This window comes from Gavialis gangeticus, unplaced genomic scaffold (genome assembly GCF_001723915.1).
Source record: "Gavialis gangeticus isolate Ggan-Ray unplaced genomic scaffold, GavGan_comp1, whole genome shotgun sequence".
NCBI lineage: Eukaryota > Metazoa > Chordata > Crocodylia > Gavialidae > Gavialis > Gavialis gangeticus.
In genome coordinates, this window is record NW_017728996.1 from 21175650 (window position 1) to 21191373 (window position 15724).

At 42.4% G+C, this 15724-nt stretch overlaps 1 protein-coding gene across 1 annotated transcript in view; it reads right to left on the reverse strand.

Annotated features, from left to right (window-relative positions):
- Nucleotides 1-15629, reverse strand: part of EFL1 (elongation factor like GTPase 1) — a 384491-nt gene extending 368862 nt beyond the window's left edge. Inside the window, exons 1-6 of the mRNA XM_019504107.1 lie at nucleotides 15431-15629; nucleotides 12354-12421; nucleotides 12066-12150; nucleotides 8245-8378; nucleotides 7416-7553; nucleotides 6259-6473 (exon numbers count right to left, since the gene is read on the reverse strand). Of these exons, the coding sequence (XP_019359652.1) occupies nucleotides 6259-6473; nucleotides 7416-7553; nucleotides 8245-8378; nucleotides 12066-12150; nucleotides 12354-12421; nucleotides 15431-15521 (731 nt within the window). The 5' untranslated portion in view covers nucleotides 15522-15629. The remainder of the gene's footprint in view (nucleotides 1-6258; nucleotides 6474-7415; nucleotides 7554-8244; nucleotides 8379-12065; nucleotides 12151-12353; nucleotides 12422-15430) is intronic.
- Nucleotides 15630-15724: the final 95 nt, after the last annotated feature.

Here is a 15724-nt window from a genome sequence, read left to right on the forward strand (position 1 = left end):
ATCACTCAGTGAAATGCAGTCACCTATACATACTGGGTTGCAAACTCAAAGAAGGGGAGAAGAGAAGGAAGAGTTGCACTTCATGTAAAAGCTCCAGTATGAAGGTGGTGATAGGCCTGTTGAGAGTTTTTGGGCACAGAGGGTTTGAGGGGAGAGTAACAAGGGTGATGTCATAGTGGGTGTCTGTTATAGACCACCAGACCAGGAGGAAGTGGTGGATAAGACTTCAAACAGCTAGTAGAAGGCCCTGGTTCTCATGGAAGACTTCAATCACCCTAACACCTGCTGGGAGGGCAATACAGCAGCGCACAGGCAATCTAGGAAGTTTTTTGGAGAGTGCTGGGGACAACTTCCTGCTGCAAGTGCTGGAGTGGCCAACTAAGGACCATGCTCTTCTTGACTTGCTGCTCACAAACAGAAGAATTGGTGGGGAATGTAGTAGTGGATGGCAACCTGGGGCACAGTAACCACGAGATGGTCAAGTTTAGGATCCTGAGGAAAGGAAAGATGACAGCAGCAGTGTAAGGACCCTGGGCTTCAGAAAAGCAGATTTCAACTCAGGGAACTCATGGGCAGGATGTTCTGGGAAGCCAAACTGAGGGGAAGGAGTACCGGAGAGCTGGCTGTACTTGAAATAAGCCTTACTGAGAGTGCGGGAACAAACCATCCCGATGCACAGGAAGACTACCAAGTATGACAGAAGACCAACTTGGCTTAGCAGGGAACTCTTCAGTAAACTAAATCACAAAAAGGAAGCTTATAAGTGGAAACGCAGACAAATAACTAGGGATGAGTGTAAGAGCATTACTCAGGCGTGCAGGGATGAAGTCAGGAAAGCCAAAATTCAATTGCAGTTGTAGCTAGTAAGGGATGTGAATGGCAACAAGAAGGGTTTCTACTAGTATGTTGGTAACAAGAGGAGGATCAGGGGAAGTGTGAGTCCCTTAACTGAATGGAGGGGGAAACCTTGTGATAGAGGATGCAGAAAAGGCAAATATCCAATGCCTTTTTTGACTCACTCTTCACAGGCAAGGGCAGCTCCCAAACTACTGCACCACACAGTGCAGTTTGGGGAGGAGGTGAGCATGCCTTAGTGGTAAAAAAAACAGATTAGGGACTATTTAGAAAATCTGGGCATGTACAAGGCCATGGGCCCAGGTGGGATGCACCTTAGGGTGCTGAGGGAGTTGGTTGATGCAATTGCAGAGCCACTCGCAGTTACCTTCAAAAACTTATGGTTATCAGGAGAGGTCCCGGATGATTAGAAAAGGGCAAACCATAGTGCCCATATTTAAGCAAGGGAAAAAGGAAGATCCAAGGAACTACAGGCCAGTTAGTCTCACTTCAGTCCTTGGAAAAATCATGGAACAGATTTTCAAGGAATCCATTTCTAAGCACTTGGAGGAGAAAAAGGTGATTAGGAACAGTCAGCATGCATTCACCAGGGGCAAGTCATGCCTGAACAACCTGACTGCCTTCCATGATGAGATGACTGGCTCTGTGAATGTGGGGAGACCAGATGTGGTATACCTTGATTTTAGCAAGGCTTTTGATACAGTCTCAACGTTCTCCCAGGCAAGCTAAGGAAATATGGGCTTCATGAGTAGACTGTAAGGTGGATAGAAAACTGGCTGGAGCACCAGTCTCCAAAAATAGTAATCAAAGGCTCACGTCTACTTGGCAGCCAGTATCAAGTGGAGTGCCCCAGGGGTTGGTCCTGGGGCCAGCTTTGTTCAATGTCTTCATCAATGACCTGGAAGATAGTATAGAGTGTACCTTCAGCTAACTTGCAGATGATGCCAACCTGGGGGAGTGTAGGCCTAGGATTCGGAGTGATCTAGACAAACTGGAGGATGGGATCAAAAGGAATCTCATGATGTTCAACAAGGACAACTGCAAATCCTGCATTTAAGATAGAACAATCCCATGCCCCGCTACCGACTGGGCGCTGACTGGCTGGGCAGCAGCTCTGCAGAAAAGGACCGGAGGCGTTACAGTGGACAATAAACTGAATACGAGTCAGCAGTGTGCCCTTGTTGTGAAGAAGGCTAATGGCATACTGGGCTGTACTGGTAGGTGTGCTGCCAGTAGGTCGAGGAATGTGATTATTCCTGGTTTGGCAACATCAGTACTGTGTTCAGTTTTGGGCCCCCTTTACAGAAAGGACGTAGACAAATTGGAGAGAGTTCACTAGAAGGCAATGAAAATGGTGAGGGGTCTGCGGTACATGACTTATGAGGAAAGACTGAGGGAACTGGGCCTATTCAGTCTGGAGAAGAAGACACATAATAGCAGCCTTCAACTACCTGAAGGGGGTTCCAAAGAGGATGGAGCTCAACTGTTCTCAGTGGTGGCAGATTTCAGAACAAGGAGCAATGGTCTCAAGTAGCAGCAAGGAAAGTTTAGGATTGATATGAGAAAGAATTTTCTCACTAGCAAGGTAGTAAAAACACTGGAACATGTTACCCAGCGAGATGGTGGAAGCTCCATCCTTGAAGGTTTTCAAAACCTGGATAGACAAAGCTTTGGCTGGGATGACCTGGTTGGGGATGGTCCTGCTCTGAGCTGGGGGTTGGACTAGATGACCTCCTGAGGTCCCTTTCCACCCTAACTTCCCATCATTCTATGATTCTAAGGTGGCAACCAGAGGAGAGTGGGTACCAGGTGGGAAGCGGGGACTGCGCTGTGGCTCCACAGACTTGGGTTGTGGCCAGCAGGCGGGGGCACCCAGTGGTACCTGAGATGGGGCCTGTCCCAGCCCGTGCAGCTCCACAGGGATGGTCCACAACCACCCTGTCCACTAGGGCAGTGGTCTCCAAAGTGGGGTGCGCACAAGACGATCCACTGGGGTGCGGGAAGAAAATATTAGAACTTCTATTTATATTTATATAAATATACATATATTGGGGGTGCATGCTCAAAAATTTTTTACTGATAGGGGTGCGCAATCAAAAAAGTTTGGAGAGCATTGCACTAGGGGACACCACCTGGCCAGGACAGGACAGCAGGCTCTGGGGGGCTCCTGGCTCAGCCTCCCTGTATGCCAGGCACAGTGCAAGTGGGGCGTGCAACGGCCTGGCCATGGGGGCCCAGCTGCAGCAGCTCCCCGGACCCCAAGAACAGCCACCACAGGCAGAACTCAGGGCTGAGTTGGCTGGGAGCCTCCAGCACAGAGGCCCTCCACAGCGCCTGCCCGGGCCCTGGACTTTTCCACCCGCAGCCCCGCTCCAGGGGCTCGGCTGGAGGGCACAGCCCAGGGACAGGGGGCAGGGGCATGACAGGCAGCCCTCTTAGCCAAATCAGCAGCAAGGGGCAGGAGGCAGCAGCCATCCTGCCTGCTCACCTTCGTGCCGGCAGTCCTCCTCCCCCTAGCACGTTGTGCAGCCAGGACTGCTGGTTCTCACTGGGGAGCTAGCATTTTATTTTTAGTAAGTTTGGGTTTTTCTTCCCCTCCCCCAATTGATTTCATGGATATCACCTGATTTTTGGATTTCCCACAAAAATCACAATTTGAGTAGGTCCCTACTTATAGTTAGTTATAAATATCAAGCAAACTGAGCTGAAGAGAAAGCATCAGATGATTACAGCTAGCAACTCCTAGCTGAGCAGATTATGTGCAAGTACTCATAACATTAATACCATATCACTAAGTTAAACCCAAAATTCTCTCCCTGAAACCTGATCTTTGCTTTTTTGTTTTAATATACCCCTCCTCAAATTGTGTTAATATTAAAACCACTTAAGCTACAAATTGTTTTATTATTTCAGCATAAAAATAGAAATGTTATAACACTTGTTTAACAGGCACAAAGCATTTTGAAATTGGCTAAACAGTTATAATAATTTCACACTTTATTGTACTACTTTAAACTGCAACATACTCTCAGTGTAGCAAAGCTATTATCAAAGCCCAAAAGAAAAACCTGAAAAGATTATGCAACTATAACTTAAATGTTCTGTGAAGCATGTTGATCTATCACCATTAACATTACATATATTTTTAGCGTAACAGCTCCAATCAGGAAAAGAAAAGCATGTAAAAATTAGTTGCACATTTAACGTTATAAAAATCAGACCGAGTGAACATTTGCTATAACAGGTATCCAAAGAGACTAACATACTCTAAGTGTTGTTTAAAACTTGAGGTTTATTTTAAACCCCATTGAATACCACAAGTTTGATGACTATTATCTCATTTTGTTTGCCATCAGAAAGACTATACTACTTATTAACTGACAAGCAATGAAAATAGACAGATGACAGGGCAGGGAGGTACCTTAGAGGCCAACTCATTCAGAGAAGCAAAAATTGTAGACTACAGCTAATTCTGTCGCAGCAATCAGCAAAACAGGCTGCAGCCTAGAAAAGTTCATGCCTCTCTGAATGAGTTAGCCTCTAAGGTGTCAACAGCTCTGCCTTCTAACTTCAGGCTAACATAGCTAACTACATCTCTCTAGAAAATGCAAGTATTCTCCTTCCTAACACATTCATTGCATTTATTTTAAACATACTCATGGCTCATAACTGATTAAATGTAATATAGAAAAAACAAAAAATAACAATTATTGCCAGTCAGCAAAATTGGGGGAAAACTTTCAACCAGAAAGACAAGAGACACACTTTACTTGAACAAATTGTATTTAAAATTAAAATCTGATTAAATCTTTTCTGTAAATAATATTTGTATTTGTCAAGAAGTCACTGAGAGTATCTTATTCCTACATATACATCCACCAAGAACTCTCACCTGCATTCATACTCCTACTAAAGTAGAAAAGGAAGGGTTAGACAAATGTCCCTCCTCCAAGATATGCTCTCTCTCACTCTTGCTCTTCCCTTCCCTTGCCCTGTTTTGTGTTTAAACCAAATTTTCCAAGGAAAGAATCTAGTTTCCGAAGCTACATAAAACATAGTTTTTTACATTTCAATCCTATATTTTTATTGCAGCTGTTTTAACATAAGCCTGTTGGAGGATCATTTATTGACAATTCAAATGAGTCAAAATCAGTCAGGAGCACAAATACAGCATCATGATCTAGCATTGAGCACTGCAGACCTGGTAGTTCTCTCTGCTATGAAGTGAGTATTAAAGGGACCACTGTCCAATGTAAAAAACACAAAAAAAAATGGACAAATCCCTCCTTGTAAGAAATATTATTACAAATCTTTTTTCTTTTGCACTATAAGTTCTCTTCTGACACATTATTCAGAGTAAATAAACTAAAGAAATCAATGTTACTATCCAGTTCTTCTGTGCTGGCAGAAAGCTGATGGGTTTGTATTACAAACTCCACAGGAACCTGTTAAACCAAGCAAAACTAGTCTTGAATTAAAAAAACAAACACTCTGTACTTACTGGAATTCAATTTTTTATTATAATCTTTAAAAAATAAGTTTGTCTCTCTCTCCAATTACACATTCAAGATAAAGACAAGCACTCCACCTTGTGGCAAGTAATCAGAATGTCTTTAATCTTTACGTGGTTTACTGTTTTCTGAACAAAATGTTAAGAACAAGTAAAATAAGAAAGCAAATGAAGAAAAATGAAAAAGAGTAAGTGACAACAAGCTTCAAAGTACTGTGATCTACAAAATATGTTCTCCTTTTATTCTTCATTTATTATGATATAACATATTAGCTTTGCAATTTACATTTAAGCATCTGCTGAAATACAAACCCTATCATCATACAGTGACAAGAAAACCAATATGAAATTTGTATGCTTGCAGACGCATGAAATGTACTAACTAGATGCTATATTATAGAAAAGTAAAAAAACAATGATGTTTTAATATCAAGGACACAAATTAGAGCATCTGGGGAAAAATATTATATAGTATATACACGTGGGTGACTGGTGCCACCTGAGTCAGGGGGGCACATTTCAACCAGGGGGGTGGAGGGGTGGTCCCCCCACAGCCAATTGCACAGATGAGGAATAGGCCGCGACACTCCCAGAAGTAGCTACAGAACTCCCGACGCTTCAGCCAGTGCTACCACTCCCTGGCCGGTGCTCACAGTGGGGCCCCGGTACTGCCTCCTGCCCCCCCTGCCCGTCACCTAAGCGGGGAGTGCAGCCTGTCAGGGGGTGCACCTACACATCACCACTGCATATACATATAATTGGATATAGAGAGAGATGCAAAATGCTTACCTCTGAACAGCATTTATATCTGTCCAAGAGGTTTTCAGCTGTCTTTGCATTCTAGATGGTAAAAAAGTAAGACTGGAATGAAATCTTAAGACTTACTGACTTACCCAAAACCCCAGCCATCTATTGCACTGGCAAAAACCACATTCCCCTGGTCTGGCGAGAAGTAAAGATGTGAATCATCAGTGTCTTCTAAGCCAGCGCTCCAGTCATAAACTTGGTCTCCAGGTACAGAATCTGAAATGATTTGAGTTTCTGTTTCTTTTTCAGCTCTTTCTTCCAAAACTTTAGAAGTAAATAGTGCTCCAGTGACAGCATTAACCTAGGGAAGGATATGTAAAGCCACAGAAAAAGTTAGCGTTCCATAACTTCACAGATTTCAACATTGCACTCTTGTGACTTACTTAAAAATTGAAAGCCCGCATGCTTAAATGCCAGCACAAAATTTAAGGTACAGATACTGGGTATCTATAAATACAGGTATAAATTCTTGCCCACCTGAAGGTGGTAGTTTTATCAATGATTTAAATGGAACTAAAGATTTCACATGATATTTGGAGCACTTCAGTTCCAGTACAGACTATTTTTGTTTATAAAGTTATTAATCTTCAATTACAAAAGATATTCTTCTACAGAATGAAGTGTGAAACAATCTCCAGTAAAAATAAATAAATAAAAATGAGACATCTCTCCAGTTACAGTAATGTCAAACTGAATTTATAATGAAACATGTAAACTCTAAGACCTTTAAAGCTAGATTAAATTCACCCCACTAAATAAGGAAGCCAATGTTACTGAATATTAAATAGTGGTCTCCCACTTCCAAGAAACTGCAAGACAAACCATAGTCAGAAAAAAAGCATTTTAAATGTCTTTCCCATAAAACATACTTGAGATGCAGACTAATTAGTAATTGACAATACTTCTGGACAGCTTATTGAGAAGAATTTAATACTATTTTCAAAGCTGTATACAACACTTGGTCTGAGCCTTCAAGAGGCCAAGCTTCTAAATTAACAAAAAAGACAACAGGAGTAGGAATTAAGTAACAGCATTCATTCTTCTCATGTTAAAGGAGAAAAAAAACATTGCATGATTTTCTGAGGGTAAAGAAAACTGATCACACAAAACTACCTTTATTTCTACTTCACATTAGAATATTAAAAAAAGAATGTTGCCCCTGGTCTCAGTTCAAACACTGAGAAAAAAAAAAGGAAAACAAAACAACATCTTCTGTTTGAATATTTTCCTGTAGGCTTCATACCTGTTCCAATATATTCTTAAGGTGAGAATATGCTTCCTGGGGACTGAATTTCAATTCCACTATCAAGCGATCAATTTTATTAATCACCAAGACTGGACGGATATTTTCTAGCCATGCTTGTCGCAGAACTGCTTGAGTCTAGCAAAGGAAAAAAACAAACGGGGGTTAAGGGAGGGAGACCATGAAAATGCTAAGGAAAGTTTACGATCTCCAAGGTATTGCAATGTTCAAGATAATTTTTAATAACAGAATTCAAATAGCATTTCAGGCTGTGTTTTTTTTTAAATTAAATTAATTACTACAGAACTATTCCATAAACAATAAAAATTATGGAATCAAACATTTTTACAAATTTCTGGCCACAGTAGGACAGACTAAAATTTTTTTGGGCGATTCTGTTCCTTAAATATAATAAAGTAAGGCAGTAAATAGAAAACCTTGCCTTTGAAAAATAACACAGAAACAAAACAAAACAAGACTATGCCCCTCTGCATCTTCTTGGCCTCTGCACTGCACTGATACCCCATTGCTAGCAAGAACATGCCATTCCTCCTCCAACACTATGGCAGCAGTATTTCAGCTATAAATTCCTAAACACATTCTACAGTTCATCTCTTGAGCAAACTGGCTAATCAACACTACTAGAAATCTAACTAACTTCTATCACGTCTTACATGCAAAGTTACCATTCATCAAAACAACATTTTATAAACTTGTGGCCACTAGCTAATTTTTCATTTCTGTTAATGTACTTAAGACAGCTAAACTGTAATATTTTAATTTATTCTCTCTTCCCCACCCTCAGTCTCAAGTAAATATTGTATATCACCTGTGGACAGACTCCTTCAACAGCATCCACCACTATGATACAGCCATCACAGAGTCGGACAGCAGTAGATACTTCTGAAGAGAAATCCACATGACCGGGGGAGTCTATTAGATTAATCAGATACTGCTGATCACCTAAAATTAAACATAAAGTTTTAAACATACAAAGAGAACATGAAAAAGCCATTTGTCAGCCGCTTAATTAAAGACATTTAATATTAACACGGACACAAAAGACCAGAATTTTCAAAAGGTATTTAGGCAATGAGGACAGGCCCTTCAGAAAAATCCACAGAGTACCCACGTAAATTAGGGACCTAACACCTAGATTTCTGCTTAGTAGTTTTTGTAAACACCTTATATCTTTAGACACTTCACCCTAGATGGCCTAGTGGAAGATATTCTAACCACGAACTGTCAAGAGTTAAATGACTAAATAATGATATAAAACCTGTGCTTATAAGACAACTGAGAGTGGTTCACCATGAAAGGGAATCCTCCATGCTTAACAAGAGATGTTCAAGAATCACATGAGCTAAGTGCACTTAAGCAAATGTAACTGTTACTAAAATATCTTTAGATATTCAGAAGTGATGAAGCTTTAAAAAAATCTGAGTATACAACTTATACAATGGCAATATGGTTCAGTCAGTTTCAATTCCTAGCTTTCAAATGCATCCACTACCTCTGACTTACAATTACAGGTTTTCCTCACTTTATTATGTACATGCATTCCTGAAAAATGGTCCATAACTTGAATTTGCATGAAGAGAAACCAGTTTACAATGTAACAAATAGCTATAGGTTCCAAGACCTTGACTGTACTGACCCCCAGGCCCATTTCTACCACTTTTACAAGACAACTTTGGTATTCACCAACAGCAGCCAGTACACACAAGCACATTGTAGTGGTGAATGTTTAGTTGGTGTGAAGAGAGGGTGGTGAAGAGTCTTCAATGTCAGACTCCACATCACTGGTAGGAGGTACATGCAGGGTAACATCCACAGGAGAATCAACAGACACGGGGCTTTCGTCACCCTCGAACACCAGTGGGTTGGGGCTGGGGGTTGCCAAGTGAAACTTCAAGAACTGGAACATCCACACAGGAGACTATGCACTGCACAAACCAGCTGCCTGAGGACTTCTACCACACCCCGCATATAACAAATTTTTGGTATAAATAGGGTCATCGCATAAAAGCGAATTCACACATACAGAACCTGCATAAAGTGAGGGAAACCTGTACTAGAAGATAGTGTTGTTATGACAACATAGCTGTACAGTGAAATTTCTCCAGGTTAAATACATTTGCATGATGCTACTAAGCATTTTAACAAATCTAAATTCTGACCCTGCAATAACAGCCATTTCTCTTTAAGCAGCTTCCACACCAAGCCACTCAAATTGAACAGCAGCAGCTTCAATTTCTAGCATATCAAAACAAGTAGGGGAAATAAGAGAGAAGCGACTTGCGCCCTTCCAATTCAGCCTCCAGCTTCTTCATCAAGTGGTGTTTTGTACAGACATTTTACACATCCCAGGCAACAAGCTTCTAATCCTTGGGAAAGCAGCCTTCCCTGCCCATTTGCTTGAGAGAATATTCCATAGATTAAACCCAGGGTGACCAAGATACAGCCTGCAGAACAGTGTCACCTGGCTTGTGGAGCTCCCCATGGGTCTGGACATTTGGTGGCATGGTGAGCAACAGCAGCATTAATTGCTGCAGCTCCTAGAGCCACAGCAATTAATGCTACTGCCATTCAACCTGCCGCCAAATTTCTATATCTGTGGGAACTACCACAGGCAAAGCCATGTCATATGGCCCAGGGGACCAAAAATTTGGTAGCAGGAGGAGCTGCAACTTCAGTAGCTCCAGGAACTACAGCAATTAATGCTGCCACTGCAAAATTCCAGGCCCACAGACCAGATGAAAAGGCTCCATGTTCAGGATCTAGCTCATGGACCTGCCCCATGCTCTGGATATGGCCCACACACTGGCCCTGAGTCTCTCACCGAGCCCCTGGGGCCAGATGAGTTGTGCAACGCTGCCTTAAGCAAATCTCCCAGTCAAGTCCAAGAAACTGTATGAGAAGAAAGGTAAGTTTGCTGAAGAATTGCTACAGCAAAAGGGAACATAAACTGAAGGATAAGAAATGCCAAAATTAAAACTAAGCTGTACCACAAAAAAAGAGAAAATTCCAAACATTCACATCTCAGTGATTTCTCAGGTTTACAAAACTTAACAACTGCATTCCACAGGAAACAGGGTTCATATCTTCTGGCCCCATGTACACCCCCAGACCCATAGTTTCATAGCTGGTAGGGTCGGAAGGGACCTCAGCTGATCATCAAGTCCAACCCCCTGCCATGGCAGGAAAGAATGCTGGGGTCAAATGACCCTGGCTAGGTGTCTATCTAGCCTCCTTATGAAGACCCCTAGGGCAGAAGCAAGCACCACTTCCCTTGGAAGTTGATTCCAGATCCTAGCCACCCTGGACTGTGAAGTAGTGTCTCCTAATATCTAACCTGAATCTACTCTCAGTCAACTTATGGCCATTATTCCTTGTTACTCCCAGTAGTGCTCGGGGCAACAGGGACTCTCCCATTGCCTGTTGGTCTCCCTGCAGGTAGCAGGTATGCTGCTGGTTCTTCCTCCCTGCACTTGTCAGTATTGAATCCCATCTTATTCTCATCCACCCACTCCTGTAATCTGCCCTGGCCTTCCTAAAGACTATGTCCACCACGACACCTGCATCCAAGGATTTTGTGACCTGGTCACAGAAGGCCACCAGGTTGGTCTGACAGGACCTACCTCTAATGAACCCACGTTGGTTGCCCCTAAGCATACACTCCCGTGCTTGACCCTCGCAGATGTGCACCTGGCTAATTTTCTCAAAGAGCTGCCCCAGGACCAAAGCAAGACTACCAGGCCTATAATTTCCTGGGTCCTCCTTCCTCCCTTTTTTGAAAATGGGAACCACATTGGCCCTTTTCCAGTCCTCTGGCACCTCGCCAGAGCACCATGAGTGCTCATAAAGCTGTGCCAGAGGTCCCGCAATGACCTGTGCTAATTCCCTCAGCACTCTGGGGTGGAGATCATCAGGACCTGCTGATTTGAACATGTCCAGCCCCATCAGAAGTTCCCTAACTAGGTCCTCTCTGACCCTGGGCCCAGCTGCACCTCCCCTGGGACCACTGGGGATCCCAGTGGGGGTGGGGGGGGATGACCTGATCCCTGCTCAGAAAAATGGAGGCAAAGAAATTGTTAAATAGGTTAACATTAAATAGGCCCAGCCCAGAGGTTGAGCACCACTAGTCTAAACAAATGAGACTATTCAACAAAATTAGTCAGGTAACACTGTTTGGTAATTACCCCAAAACCTGTACATTGAGTGAAAAATAAAAAATAATCCAATCAGGGAATCATTTCATATATCCATCATATAATGGCATGCATCAGTTGTCTAAGGCTGTTCTATCAAAAAGTTACCTATTCTTAATTATGGCTACGTTTCTGCAAAAAAAGCCATTGGTTCTGATGTTGCACCTCTTAGACAGCAACCTTGGAATCTCAAGTTTTTGATTAAACTTTTTGTCCACAACATGGAAAATTTCCTTAACTCTTGAGAGGGCAAATCAATCACCTCTAAAATATAAGGCAGCAAGAAAAACTAAGAGTCTTACCACCCACAGAACATTTCTACAACAAACAGCATGTCAACCAACACTTTTGTAGTTTACCATGATAAACTGTATCCAGAAGCAAGAGGACAGTTCAGTTCCAAGTATCTATATATTTCCTTCCAGCATCTCTACATTACCTTTCTCAAAATGCAGTGAAATAGCACTAGATTTCATAGTAATTCCTCGGATCTGCTCATCTGCTCTACTGTCTAGATATCTCAGCTAAAATATAAACATAAGAACAAATTAGTATGTAAAAATATTTTCGTAAAATATTATTTGAATGCAAAGACAAATTTGCATTTAAATGCAAAAGCAAAGGCAAAAGAAAATTTACAGCACGTCTTGAAAAATCCCCTGAACATCCATTGTTAAATTTGTACACGTAGACTTTAAACATTTTGTTTATGAAACTGTAACTTTACCTTTCCTGCCAAGCGGCTAGAAATAATTCCATTGCTAGATATCAGGCAATCAGCTAGAGTTGTTTTACCTGAAAAGAAAAACAAGTTACTTTGCTTAAATAAGCACATCCAGAGGATCTGGTAACATATTCTTCTACTATTTTTGGTTTATCTGAAGGATAGTTTCTAACAACATGCCTAAAGATTTCTTTAAAAACTCCTAAGACTCTAAACTTAATTTAAAAGCATTTTACTTATCTGAATTAGAATCTTACAAACAATGCCTCCAGCCTTCATCCTTATAAAAACACACATACTTAACTCCCTAACTGCAACCAGGAAAAACTGTTAAAAAAAAAAAAACAAATGCCATCTGGTAAACACGCTTTCACACTAACATTAAACAATAGCTTCCTCCATTAACTTCCTAAAACAAGCACTGTTATAAATTACCAGTTGCACTTACATAAAGAATTTCTTCCACTAATCACCATCCAGCACAAAACCCAACACAGCCATCAAATAAAAATGTGCCTCCTGCACAAACCATTTCCATCACTCTTTAAATCCAACACTCCAAACAATTAAAAACCACTCAGTAGTCAAAAGTTCAAGACTGTGCATATCTTGTAACAGTATGAAAACTTATATATTACATGGATGTAAGCGAAAAACCATAGAGAAGGTAAATTGGTGCAGGTCTAACCACAAATTAACATATTGGGACCCTTTTCCAAGTTTAATAATGTCACACACACACACACACACAAATGCAGACAGTCAGTCTGCACCAGGAGACTTTTCATACAAACAGGTTAATCGCTTTAATGAAAGAAGCAGTATTCAACTGCTTTACACTTTCCATTTCTTATTCACTTAGTCTGGATAAGGGGTTAATCCTAAAGATTCCTTGGAAGAGTGGTAGGGATGAAGAGGATGGGCAGAGATTTCTTTTGAAGGGGTCAGAGCAGATGCAACTCCACTGAGCTGTGGGAATTTGGGAAGAGAGTCAGCTGGGAGTCCCTGCAACCTGTTTCACTATATCTGTCCTTGTGTAGACAAAAATACAGCTTTGAAAAGTAATACCACTGCCTACCAGCACAAGGGAGGAGAGTAATTTAGGTCTCCTTTCATCAGGGATGAGTTTTACCCGCTATGGCAGATCCAGCTTCCATCAAAAGCTTGATTAGATCTGCTGTGACAACTGGCATAAATATCAGCCAAGTGCATGGGCCGGATCCCACACACCTGTATCCAGACTCATGCCACCATAATCAAAACCCATGCCGAGACATGTGGGGCAGAAAATTTTCCGATGCTTTATTTTTCTGTAAGAAATTTTCTATTTCTAAGAATTCATTGTTTCATAAAATTCATTAGTAACAACAAATGGATGCCACTACAATGTTAGGCAAGATTGGCAATTTCAAAGTTGTGATTAATGTTTTGCAGGTGATTATCCCCCAGAAGTGAGAGAGAGAGTACATATATGTTCTACTGATTTGTGAACAGGAGGGTAAATACACTGACAATAATTCAAACCAAAAATCAAGTTATGAATTCACCTAATTGGCTGTGCAGGTCAAGTCAAAACCAAAGCATGGCATATCATGCACAGTTCTTTGGGTGTGCTAAAATTAGTGTGTGAATAGTTTTCAAAGCCTTCAGTTTTCTTCTTAAAATTTAAACAAGCAATGTAAGGGAAGTGCATGCTATTGTGTACTGTCTTTGCATTTTTACAAGTATTCCAATAAAAATAATTTATTTCCATATAAAGCGCTGAATTTGTTTGACTATAACATTTAAAACACACTAAGTGTGCTGTTTTTAATCTTTTTCCTAATCAACTATTTCAGTTCAAATACTTGTGACTACTGGGACATAAAATTAACATGGGGGTACTTTTTTAGTTTTGTTTACTAAATATAGCTCAAACACGCTAAATCAGGTCACTCTCCATTTGGAGCACTGGAAAATTATCCAGACAATTTTCCAATTCAACATTTTCTGGAAAACCACATCTCTGCCCATGCCTCCCAATCCAGTCACACACCACCTAATCTGGACCCATGCTGCTGGATCCAGCCATGTGCCACTCTGATCCAGACTTGCACTTCCCAAACTGGATACATGCTGCTCAACCCAGACCAATGTCATCACATTCAGCTATGCACATCTAGACCTGTACTGCTGGATCCTGCTGCATGCTGCCTAACCTGGACCCATACTGCCAGATCCAGGCATGCACTGCCCTAATCCAAATCCATGCTGTCCCAATTCAAACCCATGGGTGTCTTTACACATGCTCTGGAGGGGTGGGGAGGGCACTTTAGAGTGGCTCCTAGAACCACTCCAATTAAAGCGCCCGCAGCGTCTCATGTATTCAGTGTCCTGCGCTTCAAAATGGCAGCAGGGGTGCTTTAAATAAAGCCTGTTTGATGAACTTTAGTTAAAGCTCCCCCACTGCCATTTTGAAGTGCGGGGATGCTAAATACAAGACATGGAGACTGCCAGAATGCTTTAATTAGCACGCTCCAGCAGATTCGCGTCCTCTCTGCTGCACTATAATTACAGTGCGTCAGAGCAATGTCCCCGCATGTCCACAGGCGCTCTGTGTCTCCTGATTTGGCTACACCCCCTTGCTGCCAGATCCAGCCACGTACAGCCCAAATCTGGACCCATACTGCTTGATCTGGCCCCATCCATCCCCAATCCAACCTGGACACCACCCAATTCAGTCCTGTGCCAGCCCCATTGGACATGCAGAACCATGTTATCCAACCTGTGCAGCTCCCCACAGGAGAGAAGCAGTAATTAATGTTGCAAGTGCTCCTCCGCTACCAAGCTGGGGGGTCGAGCATGCCTGACTTATACGACCACAGGCCCCCTGCTTTGCCAGCACTGCCCACTTTACAAGTCATACATACTACAACCAACAACAGGAGATGCGGTGACACCATGCAGGAGGCCTTCTAAACCTGCCCCTGGACTTCAGTGGCACCGAACCCCGAGCGGGCAGGAGAATGGGAGGGTTTAAAACCGCTCCCTCCTAACGCGCCCATCTCCATTTCAGCCCGTAACAGAGGGCTCCTTCTTACCATGATCCACGTGGGCCAGGATACAGATGTTCCTGATGTTCGCCGTCTTTTTCTGCAGTCCAACCATCTTGCCCACACTGGCGAGAACCATGGCTGCGCGGTTCTGCAGGCAGTGTTTAAGGCTCGAGACGGCGGCACCTGCAATTAACAGATGCAGAAGAAGGTTTCGGAGGCAGAGGAAGAGCTGGCAGCCCGGGAACACAGGCACCACAGAGGTGTTTCAAACCCAGGACTGGGGGCCGCAGCCTGCGGGGATACCGCCCCCCACTGCCAGCTTGCAGACACCTGTATTCC